The sequence below is a fragment of the Battus philenor genome, unplaced genomic scaffold (genome assembly GCF_028537555.1).
Source record: "Battus philenor isolate CCGP_79_NKW_IND1 unplaced genomic scaffold, ilBatPhil1.0.hap1 SCAF_5, whole genome shotgun sequence".
NCBI classification, from domain to species: Eukaryota; Metazoa; Arthropoda; class Insecta; order Lepidoptera; family Papilionidae; genus Battus; species Battus philenor.
In genome coordinates, this window is record NW_027181715.1 from 11,779,912 (window position 1) to 11,801,025 (window position 21,114).

The 21,114-nt window shown below is 30.6% G+C and overlaps 2 protein-coding genes across 2 annotated transcripts; both read right to left on the reverse strand.

Annotated features, from left to right (window-relative positions):
- Positions 1 to 1,214: 1,214 nt before the first annotated feature.
- On the reverse strand, positions 1,215 to 16,353 carry Jhbp2 (Juvenile hormone binding protein 2). Its single transcript, XM_068772936.1, has 6 exons — positions 16,052 to 16,353; positions 7,524 to 7,642; positions 7,189 to 7,310; positions 3,555 to 3,688; positions 1,783 to 1,932; positions 1,215 to 1,506 (listed from the first exon to the last, which is right to left on the reverse strand). The coding sequence occupies exons 1-6, from the start codon at positions 16,116 to 16,118 to the stop codon at positions 1,355 to 1,357; spliced, it is 744 nt and encodes a 247-aa protein (XP_068629037.1). The 5' UTR covers positions 16,119 to 16,353; the 3' UTR covers positions 1,215 to 1,354.
- A 1,087-nt stretch (positions 16,354 to 17,440) lies between these two features.
- Positions 17,441 to 20,840, reverse strand: LOC137929823 (uncharacterized). The gene is made up of 3 exons (XM_068772933.1): positions 20,640 to 20,840; positions 19,302 to 19,561; positions 17,441 to 18,587 (listed from the first exon to the last, which is right to left on the reverse strand). Exons 1-3 carry the CDS (start codon positions 20,692 to 20,694, stop codon positions 17,532 to 17,534), a joined length of 1,371 nt encoding a protein of 456 aa, XP_068629034.1. The 5' UTR covers positions 20,695 to 20,840; the 3' UTR covers positions 17,441 to 17,531.
- Positions 20,841 to 21,114: the final 274 nt, after the last annotated feature.

Consider the following 21,114-nt stretch of genomic DNA (forward strand, 5'->3'; position numbering starts at 1 on the left):
AAAACAAACAAAAATATAGTTTCCCGCTATTTTTCTATTGTTTTTTATCAACTAAAATAAATAAATCTACGTGAGAAATTTCTATAGATTTCATTACCAAAAAGTTACATCAGCAATGTAAGCATTGCGTTCAGTATAGGCCAACCTTTCGAGTATAATGCTCGGGGCTGGAAACGCGTGTAGCAGGTTTAAGAATGCCTTCTCACAACGTATTGACGTTTAACGTCACTATCCAAGCCCAATCATTTTCCTATCTAATCAAATTTTAAACAATTCTGCTTCAAAAGCCCGTCTCAGAAATTCTTTCTTAACAGACCTAAATCCTTTAAGTTATGGAGAGATTTCTCCCTTATACCTCTTGCTCCTACCTCCACCGCAGATAAATTCACTGTGAATTTACTTTTAGTTATTTCGTTGACTAGGTTGTAATATTTATTCACCTTTGTTATGTAGAGTTTTTTTTTCTAGCGAATAGAAAGTTATATAATACTACACATTTAAATTTTCTTGAAATTGGCAGAAAAATAAAAGCAATGCCACATTAACGGCGTAAATATTTTGGGACATTTATGAATATGTTTATGTTTCAGCAAAAGCAACCAAATAGCTCCGACTTTGCACTCCGACTGTTACAGACAGAGTTTTAAATTAACAACAAAAAAAAACTATCAAAGTTGCTTTTCGCAGTTTTTTGATCAGAAGGCCTAAAATTTTTATAATAAATTTCGTTACTTAAATGCCTTCTATTAATAATAATTAAATACTAGTTAAATAATATAAATAATAAGAACATTATTAAAATTTGGACAAAAAGGATTATCTTGAAAAAAATAAGAAAGCTGTGATAGTCAAGCATTTATTGACTTTAATATTTTACATTAATTCACAGTATTTGGCCTTACACCAAGATTTAATTATAGCGACTTAAATAACTAAACATGTTTGTAAATAATAAATTACTTATAAGTAAAAACTTTCATTTATGCCTTTAAAATAGATTACATATTTTAAGTTAATGTATTTCAATGTTAAAATAGGAATTTGTACATTGAGACTTAATGTTAACATTTAAAATGTTAAGATTGATGAAATATTTTTATAAATTGTAACTATTTTCATGAGTAAGCAAAAATAAAATATAAATAAATTTCATCGATTTTCATTCTGGTCTCTTACATGTTTTTTTTTTAACATAAACGCAATGTTTATTTTTTATTTCGAACTTATTTTCCCCCTTAACGCGTGTAATAGTTTATTTAAATTATCAATAGCTGTCATATATTCTATATTCTCTAAAAGATTAACTGGGTCATAGATGGCATACGAAGCGCTTGTCATCTATTTTAACGTGTACTTAATCAGATACCCAGTCGTCGTATGGGATCTGTTCGAGGATCTGTTCCAAGAAGTGGGACATTTTGGACGCCAAGTCTCGTTTTAGCTCTGGTTTCATTTCCTTTAGAAGTTCCTGAGCGTTGGTGTTGATGAAGAGGTTCAGAGCTGCTTCTGTAGGTTTTAATAAATTATTATATTATTTAATAAAATTAAACTATCTTTTTCATTTAATATTATATTGCATATCATCTATATAATACTAATAGATAATGTCAAACGGCAGTGTTTTTTTTTTATTTTAATCAAAGACGAAAATAAAAGTTAGCTAAAGCCGCATATAGGTGGCTTTCAACCGGTCTCATTGGAAATCTATGCATGCTTATGGGCTTATGGACGTTTTACGGCTAAAATGATGAAAATAACAAAACAAAACCAATCAATACTGACGTAACACTGCATTGCTGTTTTGCAAGTTTTCTACGCCCATCTGGATGTCCTTTACGGAGAAGTCCAACTTCAGCTGTTGGAGTTTGAGGTAAGTTCGCTTGTTGCGAACGTACGGAGTTCCACGGAAGTATACTTTAGCCTTTACGCCGTCTGGAAAAGAATAAATGTTTACATAAATGGGTAATGGAAACTTGGGGGCCTCTTTCCTAGGTTGTTATACTTAGATGTTACCATAGCATCAATTACTATTGGACTAGACCTCATAAGTATTATGGTATGGTATTCTTTCAACGGTGCCGTATGTTTAGTCAAGTAAATATCATCATTTTCATTATGTCAACCAACATAAGCCCCTCCAAATGTTGTCACGATGACCGGTCCTGCGCTGTTCGCTTCTAGCGACTAACCAGCTAATTATATCAGCGACTAATACTAGACTATTAAATTTTAAAATTTACAAAAAACACATCCGTACTTTCTGTAGTTCTTATTTAACGTGGCTTTCGAATTTACTATCATCTAACTAGATTAAGTGTAAGTCAGAACTGATTGGCAACAAGTATTCCATTTTATAAATAATGAAGAGATGGAATAAGGATTGGTACTATCTCTTCAACGTTGTTCTATTTTGAAGTTCTACGTGAGTTTTTAAATGAAATATAACTCTTAAAAATATTCAATTGCATGACGCATTTTGGTCAAAAGTACTAAACTTGAAAACCGAATGCCATTTTTTCAAAGCATACGTGCATGTCCATTGTTTTTAAATTCCATGACCGCTACTAAGAAATTCGTCATCAAAGTTTTCGTGAAAAATATTTGTTTTGGAACAAGTTTAGTTATGCACGTTGTCATGCGATGAATTCTAATACGGTTTATTCATATTTATTTTAAAAATATTGATGTTCAATTTCTTTATATGACTGCCCCTGTATATGTATATATGTATACGTATACATGTGTATATACGTATATATGTATATATATATATATATATATATATATATATATATGATCTTAAGTGAATACTTAATAGTATTATTCGAAATAAAGTTCAAATGACACTTTTATTCTCTGATTTTAAAATCCATTCGAGATTTGAAAACTAGATCGCTGAAAATATTATTTTCAAGTATTAACAGTTTATACTGATGAGTATAATATACTGATCCTATAATTTATAGGTATTTAAGTATTTAAAGTGGTAGTAAGCCTTCTATAATTGTCGTGACAAAAATCTTCATTAATAATCTATGTCTCAGAAATATTCATATTATATTCAGTATATCAAAATCAAGTGCGACAATATATAAGAATAATTTTGAATTCCCCAGTAAAAATTTCTGACTTCTAACAAACAACCTACGTGTAATATACGTGTAATAATCACTGTAAACTGAAATATCATATACCGGTAATAGGTGTCGTTTGCATACCAGGGTTTTTGGTGACATTTTTGTATTCTAGTACTAGTCTGCAGGGCTATTATCGAGATTTCTTTAAGAGATCAAATCAGGGATGAGGAGATTCGAAGGTGAATGATAGTAAGGCACAGCGAATTGGCAGTGGACAGGCCTACCGCCTACGTCAGACCACGGATCAGCAACCGTAGCATAGGGAAACCATCTGCAAGGTCAGCTGGCGTTGAAGATCAACGGAAGATGCTGGATGCATACCAGTTTAACCCAGTCTTATTCGAAATTTACGGGCGAGGAGTCTAGCATTAGACGTTATTCGAAAGGATGATAATAGTGATATAGTCATGACCGTACCGTATTCTCCCCAGTAATCACCTCCGCCAGAGGCACGAACGAGCAACAGGACTCCAGAGGAACGGTAGCGTGCTCGTGTGCTGATATGTGGCCCGAACAGCGTCAGCTGGAATTGATGCGTGTCTAGGTCTGACCTGTAATTAAATAAATTTGTAAAATGTGCTGAAATGAAATTTCTGTCAGAAAAAGGTCATCTCTTATCTATACTTATATGTATTTGATCAAAACAATAGTTAATATTATTTAGAAAAATAAAGTTGTAATCCAACCAGTCATTTTCTTATCGAGTAATAGTAGTATAAAGTCAATAACAACCGATGCTATAAATATAGTTTATTGTTGTATGAACTTCTTAATAATTTAATGGCGAAAGTTCCTAATACAATTTAACGCGTAATTGACCACTTACCAATTACATGGCCAGTTGTAGGTCGTACGTTAGCGGATGTCAATTTCCGATTATGCGTTGCACAGGAAACATAATGGGCATGAATTATTTTGAAGACTTACAGAGTCGATTAAGTACTTATCGTACAGTGAAGACTTGAAACCAACATGAACAATAACATATTGTTACGTAATTTATGTTCATATAAATGAATCTCTCATTCCTCTGGACAGGCCATGAGTAGAAAACGACTTTACCTATTTCATTCATTTTTTTTATAAGCTTCCTAATGTTTTGTAGAAGGTTCTTTTTCAAATGCAACTTAAATTTTTAATATCGATATTTACAGAAACTTCGGTGCATTTGTTGACTGTTTGCATCAGTCCAGGCAATTTATTTTTTTAATTTTTTTTACAATTGCATTTCGTTTGTACCAGTCTTGGAAATAAATATGCACACATTTTAATAAAGATATAACATACTTTCATAATCCCACAATTTGATAACTTGATAATAGTAACCGGTCGAGTGTAGGTTCGATCCCCTCGAATGTCAAAAGTACTTAAAGTGCAAACCTAATCCTAGGTTTTCTAGTTTCATGGACCTGGTGTCCAGTCACTCCATGGTGCATTTGCTTAAGAGACTTAAGAGTTTTTACGCGAGTTTCTATCCGGTGAAATACATAATATCGGCCTAAGCCAGGGTTACTCTCGTGTCATGGTCGCCTCCAGGTGTATGTGTCTTCTGCGTTCTGACATCTCAAACTAAACGAACCTGTAAACGCTAACTCATAATTGATGGCTACACAACAATTTTTGAAGCCATAGTGTCTCGAAATAAAACAGTTCAGCCAAAATGATCTTAGTTAGCTAATAGTGACAATATGATAATAATCATTATCAACTTAGCCGATAGGCGTAGTCTCGTAGGCATAAAATTCCCTCAAAGAGCGCCACGATGTCTTCAACGACGTTGACTATCTCGTCAGTCCAGCTAGTGCAGGGACAATCTATGTCACGTGTACCGTATAATAATAAGAGAACCTAATCATTAGTTAAATCTTCAGTAGTTAAAGCATTATAATTTGTAGGTTCATTAATTTGGATTAATTCAAAAAAGTATATTAGCAAAAATTAGCCCTTGTTTTAACTACAAACATTATCTAAACCAGTAGATAGCCAATAGAATGATTTAAAATTCCAATTAAAATGTTTTAAAGCTGTATCCGAAACCATTAAAAAGCCTTCAAGAAGCCTAAAGGTTAATAAGGAAAACATTAGAGCAAAGTAAATATATGCACAAACAAATTAACGGTCATTTGTTATTAGTGTTTCTTTGTTTGTCACAAATATTAATTCCTTGCCAATAATTATGACTTATTGCTTTGTTATTTCTGGCATCGGTAATGTCGGAAGATGATGGTTTGTTAGGACATTCGACCCATGTGTCAGTCTCTGCGTGCGGAGAATACATTAACTTGAGAAAGAGTGCCGAAGATTCCATTCAACGTAGTCAATATGCTAATGCCGCAATAAAACACGTATTTTAATAGGCAATAAATAAATTTCTTGTTAATGTAAACAGTTAGTTTGTGATAATGATTGTTCTGGCTTTCAATGCTCGTACAGTAAAACACACACATGAATATATTTGGTTTTTAGTGAATAATAAATTTGTATTTCGCTTCTAATTCCATGTATGTTTCTATTCGTTAAAACATGTACTGACCTTTTGAAATTATTTTATAATGGTTTACAAAGAATTTAGTGTAAAGAAAATAAATCGCCAAATATGTTTCTAAAGACAAAAATAAAAAAACAACCTTACAAATTGCAATATCACAACCACTTCAAATACATATAACTCGTCTATAACACAACTTGAGGCAGTATTTTATGCTATGTAAGTAACGAGAACGGTGTATTTTTGTTAAGTTAAGAGAAAGATTCTCATAGAGAGAAAATAATTGAATTGCGACAAATAGTAAAACGACATTTTCCTTTTCTAATATAAGCAATATAGAAAATAAAAACAGCTGTTAAACATTTGATGCGCGTTTGTAAAAAATGTTTAAGTAATAAAAAATAATAAAATTGAACAAAATAATTATAATATTATTATAGACGAGAGATTAAATAATTGACTATTTTGTATTAAACGTAATACTTTACGATAATCCATGTTTGCATCCTAATCGCCAGTATGTTATTATCTATGGTATTCACTCGTGTATTATTTAGAGTTTGATGTCTATAATCTTCAAATATTACCGGATGGTCAATGAAAATGTAGGAGAATCGTTGTATTGTTGCGATTGCAGTCACATTTCCGTTGTTATAATACAAACGCGAAGCTATAACAAATAGCTACAATTTGTTACAGCTGCGTGTGTGCGTGTTTATGTTTGTACATTCAATTCAAGCCTTCACACATATTTTTTATTGTTTACAACAAGAACAGATTAATTACTAGATACATTGAAAAATATATTTATATATATTACAATAAGTAAAATTTTGAATTTTTTTTCTTTTCAATCAGATTGTTTTATATTTTATTACAATTAGATCTTTTGGCTGCAGATTGTGTAGTTAATGATAATACGAAATTTATACACAAAAATATGGATGATAAAGCGACCCTAAACTACTAGATGCTTTTTTTAAAATATTTTTTTATAGTATCAAAAGCAGCTAATGGCTATTAGTGCAATAATCATTAATAGCACTTTTGCGTTTATATAAATAATAATGAATCCTGGAATTTGTTGTTTAGGGCATAACATAAGTGGCTGGACACATTCGGTTAATATGTTTTATCACATTTTCCATAAAGCATGGGAAAGGTTCTTTTGGCTATATATTAGATAAAACAGTTTTCCGAAATGGCGAGGAAATTGGTAAACTCAATACATTTCCTTTTCTATATAAGCCACAGAGTAAATTAAAACACCTGCCTGAGCTGTCAAACGTTTGACGTTCAGCGAAATCAAAAAAAGACGTGTTGAGATTTAATCACGATGTATCGTGTGGCGTAAAGAATGTCAATGAAAGCGTAATCGATTTACTCGTATATTATTGTACGAAATATAAATCTTATCTTCCATGATTATTATTAAGACATTAAATTAAAAATAATGAAATAAATAATAGCACTATTTTTTTTCTATTAAATGGTGACAGGCTAATAACTTTTGACTAAATGAAGTGTGTCGTGGTAGTTAAAAATAAATAAATAAACAGTTACCTGACGTTAGTGATGGTCATGTTGTTGACTCCGCTGGCATGGATGTCTTTGAACGTAGCTCGATACCCGTCTGGTCCATTGCCTAGTGCGATTGAGAGCTCATCGATCACAATACTGTCGGACTGAAAATTATATTAACCTTTTTAGTTATTTTTGCGTACTAGAAAGATAAGACAGGATGTAAACTATATAAAACAAAAACAACCGATATGAAAATCGACTAAAATAGTTAATTTTTTTTATCGCACAATTTAAAAAAATATATATTTTTGACAGTTTTAAAGCTGTTTACAAAACAGCTGAACTTTGTCTAATTGTGTTTTAAGTTAGAGTACCTCTTCAATGCCAAGTTCTGGGGCACCTCCTTTCAGGTACTCCACGAGCGTGTTGAAGCTGCGCAGTAAACAAGCGTCCACGTTGGGATCTTGACGGGAACATCGTTCGCCGAATATACCTGTATAAGAAAACCGTTGAGTGAGTTCAAATTATTTCCAAATTGAATTTATTCATATGTATTATATGTATTACGGCGTAAGCTGATGTTCATGCTTAACAGACCTACATCCCTCAGCGGGTTAAAGAGAGAATTAACTGCACTGGATTTAAATTATCTACGAATTTATTCCTAGTTGTTTCGTTTACTCGATCTTAGTACATGTTCACCTTAGTTGTGTGATCTTTAGTTATATTTGTGTTCCAGAGACAGTGAGTTCTATTAGTACTACGTCTTTCGAATTTTTTAAAAATAGGAATGTTTCCGGTCTAGTTGACGCCATCACCCTATTCTAAGAAATTCTATATTTTTTCTCAAACATGCACATCATAACTGTTTGCATAATTCGCAGTTCACATAATTTATCGCTGAATTCGGCTAATTTTTTTTCACACATTTGTTAAGGGACAAGAAAGGTTCTTATGGCTCTCCATAGGCTCTCTAGACAAACTGGTTGAATTGCAAAGAAAATATTAAAAATAAACACTTGTTTTCCAACACAAACCTAAGGATAAATTAAAACACCTGTCAAGAGTTGTCCAACATTTGACGACAAGCATTACAAGCAAAGGCATGGACAGATTATCTTTGGTTAGTAACATTACAAGTCCTGCAGTATAAGATATTGAACTATTATAAAATCACTCTGAAATGTATTTTTACTTTAGTTCTTTTACTTAATTGTTACGAGCCGATAACATTTTACAGTATGACGTCTGACTGTGCAGTTAGTTTATATTATGATATACCAGGAGCATTACAAGTTGATTTCAAAAATGAAAGTTTATTAGACATCGAGCTATTTTATTGATGACTCATTACAATTAAGCGTGAACAGAAAGACGTTAAGACTTTCACAATTCCGTGTATGACCGGTAATTGCGGTTACCTAATAAAAATACAATATGCTTTGTCCCGGCTAATTCACGTATTTAATGGTTTTAGAAAAAAAAACAATAAAACATGATAGCTTTTAGAGTTGTAATGATCAGATGGATTACGTAGCGGTTATAGTCTATCTACCCTGTTATAAGTAAGCTTGTCTTATAATAGTCTAGATAATTATGTTGTATATATGTTTATATTATATACAGAGGTGAATCTATAACTTATATGTCAAGAAAAAGTTTTAAAGCGTGTACAATTATTCCAATATAAATTCACCCTATATAAAGTTATCACTCTGAAACATGTTACATTATTTTTTTTTATTGGAATGCGACATGGCAATAACTTCTGGCAATATAAATATTGTAATAACCGATAGAAAACAATTATTATTTTTAATATATTGTTAATCGAATTTTTAAACGATTTTTACTATATTCTCATAAAGTCTATTATTTCTGTTACAATATATTTCTGGATTAGGTGTATGATACATTGACACTTGAGCTATACCTTAAACCATTTAAAGATATTACACCGATTACACTGTATTCTACTTGAATATTATTACAATCAAATGAAATGTAAAAAAAAAACATGTTGGTATTTTATCTGTTTATTATTCAACGTAAAAGCTTATATTCATTATATACATTTTATGAGAATTATATCACATAATGTATTCATATTTTGTGTTCATATGTAAAATGCTTCTTTTTTTAAATTTAAAGTGTCATTTTATTAATTTGGACGTTGAACAGCTGTTGCGGTGCACTGCTTTCATTTATGCGTGTATTGATTAACAATTAGTATGCGAGCCGTCAACACTTAACGGTAGATGTATCGACGCCTGGCGGCATTGATTGCCGGAGAAACAATACAGATGTACGGATAGGCTAACAATGAGAGGTATAGGGAAGTATTGCGGTCATTCCATTCGATTGTATGGGAACGTTTCCTATGATAAACAATATGTGATTAAAGGTGTTGGGCCCGATAAATTGCTTGCTGACGGCTCTTTAGCGGGATTGTATTTGGTCAACGACATCATTTTATGTTGTCATTGACATATTGAATATGTATTGTAATATAAAACGCGTTATTATGCAGTTTTATTTTAGCGCCAAAACACTTTCATCAAAACATTATTCATTGAATAGAGTTAATAAACGTAAAGTCATCTTATAGATAAGACTATCTTTACAAGGGGGAACAAACGTCAAACTTAATCTTTCGTTTGCAAGTAGCGGGCACGTTCATAGATGCGAACACTACAAATATATACTAACATAGAAGGGAGTCCTATATGCCTGTTTGTATTGATTCTATTTTGTCGGTTTCCATTTACTTACGACTAAAATATATTATGAATGTCGTTGAACTAAAAATAAATGTAGTATTATTATTGCAAAAAACAAAGAAACACAGATAATGACGAAATACATATTTATAATTTTAAACAGTTAAATTGTTACTCGAGCTGCTATTCAAAAAGTAGCCTCTCCTAAACGAATCTTTTAATTTATATACAAATATCGGTGCTCACTAAATTTGCCTGTCCTTTCGTTTGTTTCCATATTAACTAGCGATATAATTATCCAGCGGATATACTGGGTGATTGGTTATAGGTTTAAAAGCCTTAAATAGGCGAATTTTTTACGTATTTGTTGTGAGTTTATGTATTAGGTTAGTTTAGGTACACCCTTTTCAAAAACCAATGACTTCAGAAATAATAAATATCGTAAATATAATATTATAAAAAGGTATTTCAAAGTTTGGGTTACTACATATTAAAATCGATTATTGTTTACTATTCGTCCCTGCAGACTCTGTACTGCCAGAAGTTATAGACATGTCGCATTCCAATAGTAAAAATAAATTAATGTAATATATATTAAAGTGATTAGTGTATATAGGATGATTAGAAATAGATGTCGAAGCATTAAAGCTTTTTGCTGACAAGTGAGCTATATATTTAGAGATATTACGGTTACAACCGCTTTAGTTATACTTGTAGTGTAAAATATTATAACACATACCATTGCTGCATTATGTAATATGTTCTTGTATAGATCATGTAAAAATATTTATAATATAGACTATATTTATTTTTTTAATTTGAATGCAAATATCTTTAGCTGTTTATGTATTAAATAAACTTTGGTATAAGAGTAAGAAACTTTTAAGAGCTTTGCAAAAAACAAGGCACATCGTTTGGCGCAGTCTTGTTTATATCAACATCGACAGGTTTTATAATTTAAAAAAAGTAATCCTCGGGGTCATTGACCGACGAGCGCAGGACCTTGTCCGCGAAAGTCGAACATACAGCAAAGGTACCGTTCAACGGCCGATAAATAAGGAGGCGTTGTGACACCCCTGATTATTTTAAAAGATGTTTTCATCAAAAACAACAGATGAACTACATTTATAAACATATTTTTAAATCCTATTTTTGTATCGTTGCTCAAAAAAGAAGTTTTAATTTTTTTCTTTTAAATACAGATAATATATACTTAGTTGAATAGACTCCATGGTTTGGTTTCATAAACCCGACCTCAAGGCAATCGATATGTATACGTACATTACGATTAATCTTACATTATAAAATAAGATTGATTTTTTACGTTAACGATACATTCTTCTTAAAAGTTGAAATGCCAATTCGTCATCATCTTCACCGTGAGTTATTCACTGTTGGACATAGGCCTCCCCAGAAATTTTCAATAAGACCGATTGCAAGCGGCCTGCATTCAGCGTCTTCCGGCGAAATTGTTGAGATCGTATATCCATCTTGTAAGTAGAATTTCTATGCTGCGTTTGCCAGTTAATGTTCTACACTCCGAAACTTTAAGGTTTTCAAATCCTAATATAAAAGTTAATATCTGACGTTTATACAAATTCTTACACTTACTTGTAATGTGCACATGACTATTTTTTTAATAATTTAGTTGTATGCAAGAGATGTTTCACTTAACAGGTCAATAAGTTCTGCGAATTTATATGACGTAAATTCTAATACGTCATTCAATCAAAGCTGAGAACCAATAAAAAGTAGAAGGAAAAAGTTAATATTGTATATTGTAATGAAGCAATAACCATGCAAGTCAGGTGTAGGTTGGTAGAGTTCATACGAATAAGAATTTTTAATTTTATTTCTCACACATGATTTCCTTACAAAATGTCTATTCCAATTAAGTGATAATATAAATATTAACGTTTTCTTCGAATTAAATTAAATAAACGGTACGTGGTGAGATTATCACCACATAAAAAAATAAAATTTCTGCGTTTTTTATAATTACAAACGAAGTCAGTACTAAACTTGTACTTATATCTTAATTTGTAATTTGAGGTCCTGAGGGAATAATCTTTTAGCAAATTTTTACTATAAATGTAACAACTACCAAATAGTAAATAATTAAATTTTCATATTTATGTCTACAAGATCAATATTTTATGTATGGAGGCAAAATAACCGAAGACTGTGGTCCATACGAGTTTTATTTTTAATCTGTAGTAACCACCATGATGGTTACTACCAGATATGATCATGATAGTTACTAAGTTATTTGTTAGTTACTAAGTTAAGTAGTAACCACCAGATGACTACCAGATTATGTTACTAAGTTATTTGCGCGTAAGAAATAGCTATTTTAAATATACTTATTATACAATTTTTCTGAATTCCTTATGTATATTAAAAATCCATTTGCAGTCAAAATATGACGTTTACATATTGTCTTAAGAGTGTAATTTTCAAATAATGAAAACTAAGAGGAAAATTTAATTTTTTCTCTTAGATTTTATTATCAATTTTTTATCTGTGCTATTACTCATATTGATGGACCTAAAACTAATAGACTTCATCCATGATATATTTTTAATCTCTTTCTTTATTCTTCAGCCTTCCTATATTTTTAATTTAGTGTATCTCTACTTTATTACTGTCTAATTTTAATTGACTTTTAATTGGTTACAGTAAAATACTAAGTAGTAAACATAAATCTTTTAGTTCAATAAGTTTCGTTCCAAAGTGTAGATTTGTATAAAGTAAACTCTCTATGTAAGAGTTCGGTAACGTACGTTTTAATAAGATTCTTCTTGCGTACTTCACTTATTTATTCAGTGTTGATTTAAAGTAGGTAAGGTGTACGTAACGCCATAATGACGTTGCATAATAGACTGTATTAGAAAAAATTACGTAGAAGTAATCTAAATTGTATCATTTTAGCGGGATTCTGATAGTTATGATAAGATTCGATTTAATTTTCTAAAAATTTGCTTTGGATAGCAGTCAATTAAGTCAACGGGGTTAATAAACTAAGTATTAGACTTAATTAATTATAATTAATAATTAATTATGAATCTACGCCAATCAAATACCGTTTCGTTAATTTGGACTGCCGTTGATTATGAAAACGAGTTATAAATATTTCGAATTACAAATTTATTTTTGTGTGAAAATATTTTCTATATTTTTTGAAAATATTCATTCATCTAGAATAAACTAGTGAACAGCTTGTCTTAATCTACCGATAAATAAATAAAAAAATTAGAGCTTGTACAGATTTTTTTTAACATTAGTTAAATATTTTTTATCTGTGTCATTAACTAAAACACGCGATGATATCTTGTGTAACTCGTCAACATGTTTTTACATTTCTACTTTCTTGGCTCTTCCGCATAATGTCTATATGTTTATATAATAAATAATTAATAGCAAGTGATACATTTACTTATAATGCGCTATAATATTGTGTTTGTTATATGTCATTTTTTAGGAGCATATTTATTTTGATTAGATATTTGTTATAAACAAATTTGTTGAGTTTAATACAAACATTTAACGTTTACCAACGAAGTTTCGTATAGATTTCAGAGGAAGTTTTTTCTATAAAGATTTGTAAGGCTTCATCTAAAGTTTAATACAAACTTTTTATACTCGGATTAGTTTTATTTTTAAATTTACAGATAAATATAGAAGAAACTGTTAATGTAGCTTTTATTATATAGCTCTTGTATATAAGATACTATATGATAGATTCAGTAATATTCATTTACCGAATAATATAATAAACGTTAAAAAAATAAAAAATATGCTAACAGTATTTCTTTTTAAATATGTGCTTTAAATAATTGGAGTGATAAGTACCGGCGCAGGCTTTGCTTGGAAAAACCCGACAATTTTTTTATATTTTAATTGGTAATGCATTAAAATGTTATGCCATTACAATAAGTAATATATAAAATAATTAAATAATAAATTATAATAAAATACACTTATCACTGCATAAAGGAATAATAATGGCGTATATTTTTGGTACAAATGGTATTTTTATTCATAATATACGTATTACTTTTACCAAATTTGCATTTTGTGTTATTGTGTCTAATTAAAATTTCATATTTCGGATGTAACGTCTTCGTACCGTTCTGTTATATGAATTATAAAATTAAAAACATAAGATTATTTTAACGGCCCGATACATGTAACTATTTCAGTAAAAAGGAGTTTGTGACATGATGCCTATGGGAGCTGTAATCTTACTTCTTTCTTTGGTCAATGACAAATTTTTGGCCGATGACATTTACATTGGTACTAAGCTTGACACAGCAGATCACTGAAAGCGCTCTCTCTCTTTTTCTCGTACATCCAGATCAGGGTGTTTTTGGAACCCTTCTGGCATCATGTACCACTTGTTTCTACTTTCTATCACATTGGACTCATCTGGCATTATTATCTGAGTGAATAATGAATAAAACGAATAAACACGTACATATGCACGTACATTGTTAAAATGCGTAATGCATTTTTGTAAAAAAAAATAATTGATTATTTTTGTAAATGATGAAAATACTTAAAACATAAATACCTTTGAAATAAATTGTATAACTTCTCAATTTATTTGAAAAGTTTTTTTTTAATGTACAGTAATGTACTCATCATAATTTTTATTTGCAATGTGTACAAGTTTTGTGTTAGCGTCATATGACGTTCGCGCATAGATTTGTTCAAGGAAAAATTGGTTAAATTGACTTGTCTATATATATATAAAAAAATTTCAAATGTAATTCCACGCAGGTACGTGACGTAAATAAGTTTAACATTTCACAATAAGTATTTAAACGTAATGTCATTTAGATATAAATAAAAATACATGATACGTCAGTTGTTTTTAAAAGTATTAAAAATTGTTTAAACCTGCTTGTTACAGATAATAAAACTAAACTACGACCGGTATGAAGAAGCAACAATAACAAGGCGCTGTCTACCGAATAAACAATTGTATAGAATGTACAGAATATAATCTTTGCTATGTAAATTTCGAAATTAGTAACTTTATAATATTCTATTTTAAAAAATTGTTATCGTTGTCAAGGTTTACCAAAAGCTTCCTGTTTACCAATCACCTCACTTTATTTGATGAAGCGTTTGTAAATCAAACAGCTTGGTTTTTAAATTTGTATTTCGTGAGACACCCGTTTAATATTTTTGACATAAGTTGAAGGATATTTTCCTCATTTTTCATGCAATAATAAACCTTCGTCCAGTTTAATTAACTGCAATTTGTTTACATATATCTATTAAAAAAGAGAAAATTTAAAGAAAGAAGAAGTTTTGATCTTTTATTTTTGTAACGAGAAAGAGTTTGAATAAAAATAAGTTTTTATATATTTTTTAATGTCTGTTGAAATACGAACAAAATTCTGTATATTTTGTACAATTTTGCATATTTTATTCCATAGAAACTGCTAAAAGTTTAAGGACGTTTTACGACATAAAAATAATACAAAGTAAAAACATGGGCAGATATTCGCGGATTGCTTAGAGACGCCGCCTACCCATAACAAAATTATATTCGGGAATTTTATATAAGAAGATCTGAACAATCCTGACAAACACTTTATTAGGAAGTAACAGTGTGACAATTTTAGTGTCAAATTTATTGGCGGCAAAATTTGACACCATAATGAACAAGACAGATTATTTTCTATATTTTTATTCAGAACGTCTCTTAATAAACTTGAATTTTTTTTAGGTAATTAAATTTATACGTCTTATTATATCATCGCTTTGTTACGGGCTTTTAAAAATATTAAAAGGACCCAATTCTTATATATACACAGTATCTAGAGAGATATCTCGATGTAAATAAAAATTAAGAATAAACGTGTATATTGATGTGTTAGTAAATAATAAAGTTTAATATCTATAGCCAAATTTTTTTATATTGCTTACAAATTTAAATACCTAAGTGCATGTTTAAAATATGGATGTACTTTAAATAAAAAAAAAGTTAAAGACAATATCAAAATAACGAAAAGGTCCGTTACAATAAATAAACAAGTTCGGTTTAATTAAACATAACGGTATAAGAGAGTAAAAGGAAAAAAAAGAATGTTAAAGTGCTATAAATTTGACACAAATAGTCATCACACTTGTTCGTCTACTTTCTTCTAAAGATACATGTATTCACTTACTCGTGTTCGATGTGCCCGATGTTATCACTGCGACGAAAATAAAAAGTAAAACTTGAAACCGTTCCATTTTTGAATGGAATATTTTATAAATTTAAAAATTTGGTGGTTCTAATTTTAATTTGAAAAAAAAAAATTGCTTGCAGCGTTATTTTTTTTTGTATAGCCGGGCACGCGTGCGTCGCTTGCTGCCTCGGCGGGAGCAATGGTGACTGTTTGCAGGCTCTGCAGACTTTCCAACAGCCGATGAGACAGCACGAAGCCTGTTTTTGATTATTTTATTGTATTTATGTTGATTTACTTAGCTGATCGGCCTATGCGAATCATCTTTTGAAGTCTAATTTTAAACTTGGAATTAATACTCTGTCAAAGAGTAAGATAGCAATAAATTAAAACTATAACAAATATGTAAATAAATATAGGTATTGTATTATTTGCCTATTTCCTTATTGTTTTCCTTGAAATAAATGCAACCTGTAATAGTTTTGTGTGTCCTTTACTAAAAGCATGTGTAATATCGATTTATATAAAACCGAAATATTATTGTACATAGGGTGATTGGTCATAGAAATAAAAATTTAAAAACAGTAAACGCATAGATTATTTGCTGTGAGTTAATGTATGGTACACTCTATACAGAAACGGTTATAGTAATATATCTTAAAATATGCTTATGATCACTTTATGTCTATATAGATGCGTAAATAATTATTTTAAATTTCTAGAATCATCTGATGTGTTTATTCGATTAGCATCTTTTAAAAAACTCGTGCACGTATGCATAAGTAAATATTAATATCTTAAGTATAGTCGATTCTTTGCATTGTTTAAACATAGTATTAGCTTAAGCATGAACACGATTTACCTGAATGTCCTTTGAATGTAACACTAAAATTTAAAGTTAATAGTCAATTTGAACAAAAATGATCAAAAAACTCCGAAGAGGATCGCACGGATAAGTTCTAAGGTGCAGTTACAATCGCTCCCCTTCTTCGGATTCAAATCTCGATTACACCGTTACGTACCGGTTTATATAAAGACAACTTTTTGTTGACCATTTTGTCGGTCAGTGATCATGAATGTGGCGATCTGTGGCAGAGCTACAGATAGCTCATAAAAATCATTAAAATGGTCACTATACGAATACTGACAATTTCTAATTATTTATTTCAATGTCTAACTTGGATTTTATTTTAAAGAATATCATCTTTATTTAAACGATATAATCTAATGATAATATATCACTGATATTCTTTTATTATAAATTCCACATAAAGCTTGTTTCGCTTTTAGTTTACAGATATGGTACCTAAAATATAATTAATTTGTTTATTTCATCGATGCCAAAACTGATTTCGTTGGTGATTAAATAAACACTATAACTTTTCTAAATCAATAATATATTTTTTTGCTAAAAAATTATAAAGAATATTAATTTGTTTTAAAAATGCTATGATAATCATATACGTATTTAAAGAGTTCATTAAAAATTGAAGAATTCGTCATCATCGAAAGCTTCTTCTTTATCGTCTGCAACGCGCAGTGCCGATAGTTTGAAACCCTGTTTTTGCATTTCATCTATCTTGGGTAATTCCTGTATAATCATTTCCTCCACGTTAATTTTGTTCAGCTCCTGTTGCATTCTCTCTTTAATTGGACCTTCCAAGGCGTCCATTATTTGGTACCTAAGCAAATTCGGTAACACGTTCACAGCGAACTCGACTACGTAATCAAGGGTACCCGCTCCGTCGAAGCGAACTTGAATGTTGCCAAGTTCGAGATCTAAATCTCTAAACTGTGGTTTTTGCCTCGTGTCTAGAGGCTGTGCTAGTACTATTCTTCCACTTATGTATTCAACTGAGAAGGACGCTGTGCCCGCTCTTGACAACAGACCGTTTATCGCAGATATTTCCCATTGCGTAATCCCTTGAAGTTTTTGTGTTCCAATTTCAAAATCGGCTATCACTGTGTTGTTCTCTAACTTTAGCGTTATATTGCCGACTCTATGAAAAGACGAAATGCCCATTATCCAAGTGTTGCTTAGTGTTATTGTAAAAACGCTAGCTGTTGTATTATAATCTTTAACTTTGTAAGGGTCCCAATCCATTTGCCTGACCTTCTTTCTTGCGTCGGCTATTACCATATCGAGAGGGGATATGGAATTAGGAAATTGCATGTCTCCAGTAACTTCATCTAATTTTTCATTAATAGCAGCCCTTGCTTTGGTGTATGCCTCTTTAAGTATATAAGGTTTAATAGAATCGAAAAGGAAAGGGCCGACTGAATTAACGACACCTTGAAACATGCTGCCAAAGAAACTCAAGTTCTCGAAGTTTACAGCAATGTTGGTGAAACTTAGATCTACGGATATGTCCTGTGCTTGTAATCTTCCATCTCTTTCGACGCCGAGATTTGCTTTAGCTATGATTTTGATGCCAGTGATGTCAACGGTGAATGGCCCTTGACCTTTGTTCAGCCATGTCCACAGGGTGTAATTTCCTAGAGCCTGCAGTTTATCTATTGCCAAGGCAGCGTGAACCTAAAAAATTAAAGAATTATACATTGTGCAACAAACATTAATATTTATACTAATATATTGCGATTACGTTGTTCTATAGGTAACGCACATTTTGTAATTTTTCATATTTAGTAATTTATAAAGAATGCTTGTCTTTCCTGTTATATATTTTATTTTAATATTTCTTTGTTTCATTAACGCTTTTGTTATAATTTACAATTTTATTATTGAATAATTTATCACAAAAAGATTGACATTAAATAAATGTTTTTTGTTAAGATTTGGGTAGTGTAAAACATAATTTTGGTGTAATTCATAGTATCGCGGGCAAGGCGAGGTGCAGCGGCTGCTTAACCTACGGTGCTGGGTGTGCAATGCACACGGGTGCCGCGGAGACAGCTAAGAGCATCGTCTTGGACCATTATGGCCGTAACTAATACTATACTGTAAGCTATACCTACCTATAAAATAGCTTGTAGGAATCTGAAAAAAAGTTCAGTTACCACGGCAAAGTTATTAGTTATAGCCGCAGGGGACAGGGGGGGGGGGACTCAGGTCTAGGGGACCATATTTGAAAATTCTTAGTACATAGTGGTTTTTATATACAGAAAATAGTTTAGTAACCTATTATTCAAAATTTCAAGAATTGTAGGTATTAAAATAGACATGGTGTGTACGACGAAACAGTAAAACTAGCATTGTATTTAGGTTACACCTATATATGATTTATCGTACCTCCATAGCACCTATTTCAGCGTCGACGTAAAGAATTTTAAATTTGCTTATTCCGTAAAGGGCGGTGTTCTTAAAGTACAAGGTACCAAGTGATACGGACTGCTTCATGTCCGGAACAGGGTACGGATCTGGAACTTCTGCTCCCGGGATTCCCTCTGGATTTGGTTTTTTAAAATGCTCCAAAATCTGTAGAATTTGTTCACTCATCTTTTTTTCTCCTTCGGCAAGTTTTGTTTCGGTATGTGTTTCCTTCGCAACATCTGTAAGTGTCAGAAGTTTGAAATATTATTAAATGAAACAAAATTTTTTTCGTGTGATTACTTAATTTCAATTATTTAATATTATTCATTTTATAATTTGTAATGATGTTAGTAAATAAAATTGTGAATAAATTTATGTAATATTGAATTCCATTCTAAATAAACAGGATTATTGCTTCACGTGAAAGCACTAATGTATCTATACACATACCATATATAGCTCATTCATTGTCAATTAATGTATAGTACACCATATCTAAAATTCAATGGTTTCAGAAAAGATAAATAAAGTAAATATACTAAAGTAAAGAAAAGTATTCTCAACCTTTGAATTACTACATATTAAAATAATTAATTTTTTACAATCTGTCTCAGCAGATTTTCTACTGCTAGAAGTTACATATTTCAAAGTGATCACTTTATAGATTGTAATTGATATACAATTTACAGGGTGATTTAAAATAGGCCTAAAACTTTATAAGTTTATGATGACGAGCATTGACTGAGCATTTACACAACAACCAATCATTCTATATATACTTACACACATAAGGGTATATTTATGTCTTAAATTTTGATAATTTACTTTTGTGTAGATCTGCATTATAATTTTTGCGTAATTTGTAATCAAATAAACTCATCTAAAGTTAATAATTAGGTTATTGATATCCTAAAAGTAAGTTATTTTTGTGATGAATTCCTAGTTGCTGTCGGCACGTGAATAATATGTTCTGTTTATCATTCTTAGATTACATTGTTTAATTTCAAAGTATGTTCATGTATATCACTATAAATTTATATCAATGAGATTATTTAAATATTGACAATCTGCAAAATTTTTAACTCAAACATATTATTACAATAGAAATATAAAATTTAACAATGATTATTATCGTTTTATTCATTATTTAGTTTACTACATGTAACGTAATTATTACGTATGATACCGTAACCGCAATCCATTTAAAACCACTTTTTACACACAAAATTAATAAGAAATAGCGTTACACATGGATTAACAGTATAAAATTTAAAATTAATAAAATTGGCATTGAAATTTGATATAAACACTGCATACCTTGTCCAAATCCAAAAATAAAAAGGGGAAACAAAATAACACAACACTTCCACATTTTGCGTTTGACAAATGAATTGAGTCAGAGGGGAACTGACGGTCCTTATTCCCAATCACTGGGGTCACAGTTCCACTCTTATCTCACAACGTCACTTCTGTCTAACTTCGTAATCATTAAGAATTAAATCATTAGTTTTTGTCACATTTTCTAATTCGCCGTAAACACAATTGTCGGTAAAATCGAATAATATTCGCTTATGCACAAGACAAGGTAATTAGAAAATTTTCGGAATTGTCGAATTAGGAGTAATTGTTCGTGATTAGTTTTTATTGATCACAAAGTGTGTTTGTTAACGACAAATACAAAAAAGCCTATTAGGAATACTATTTATTTATTAGGTATTCAACTTTGGGAAATCATTCTTAATATTATTTACAATGTACTAAATTCAATTTGTGTGCAAAATATTTATTCACA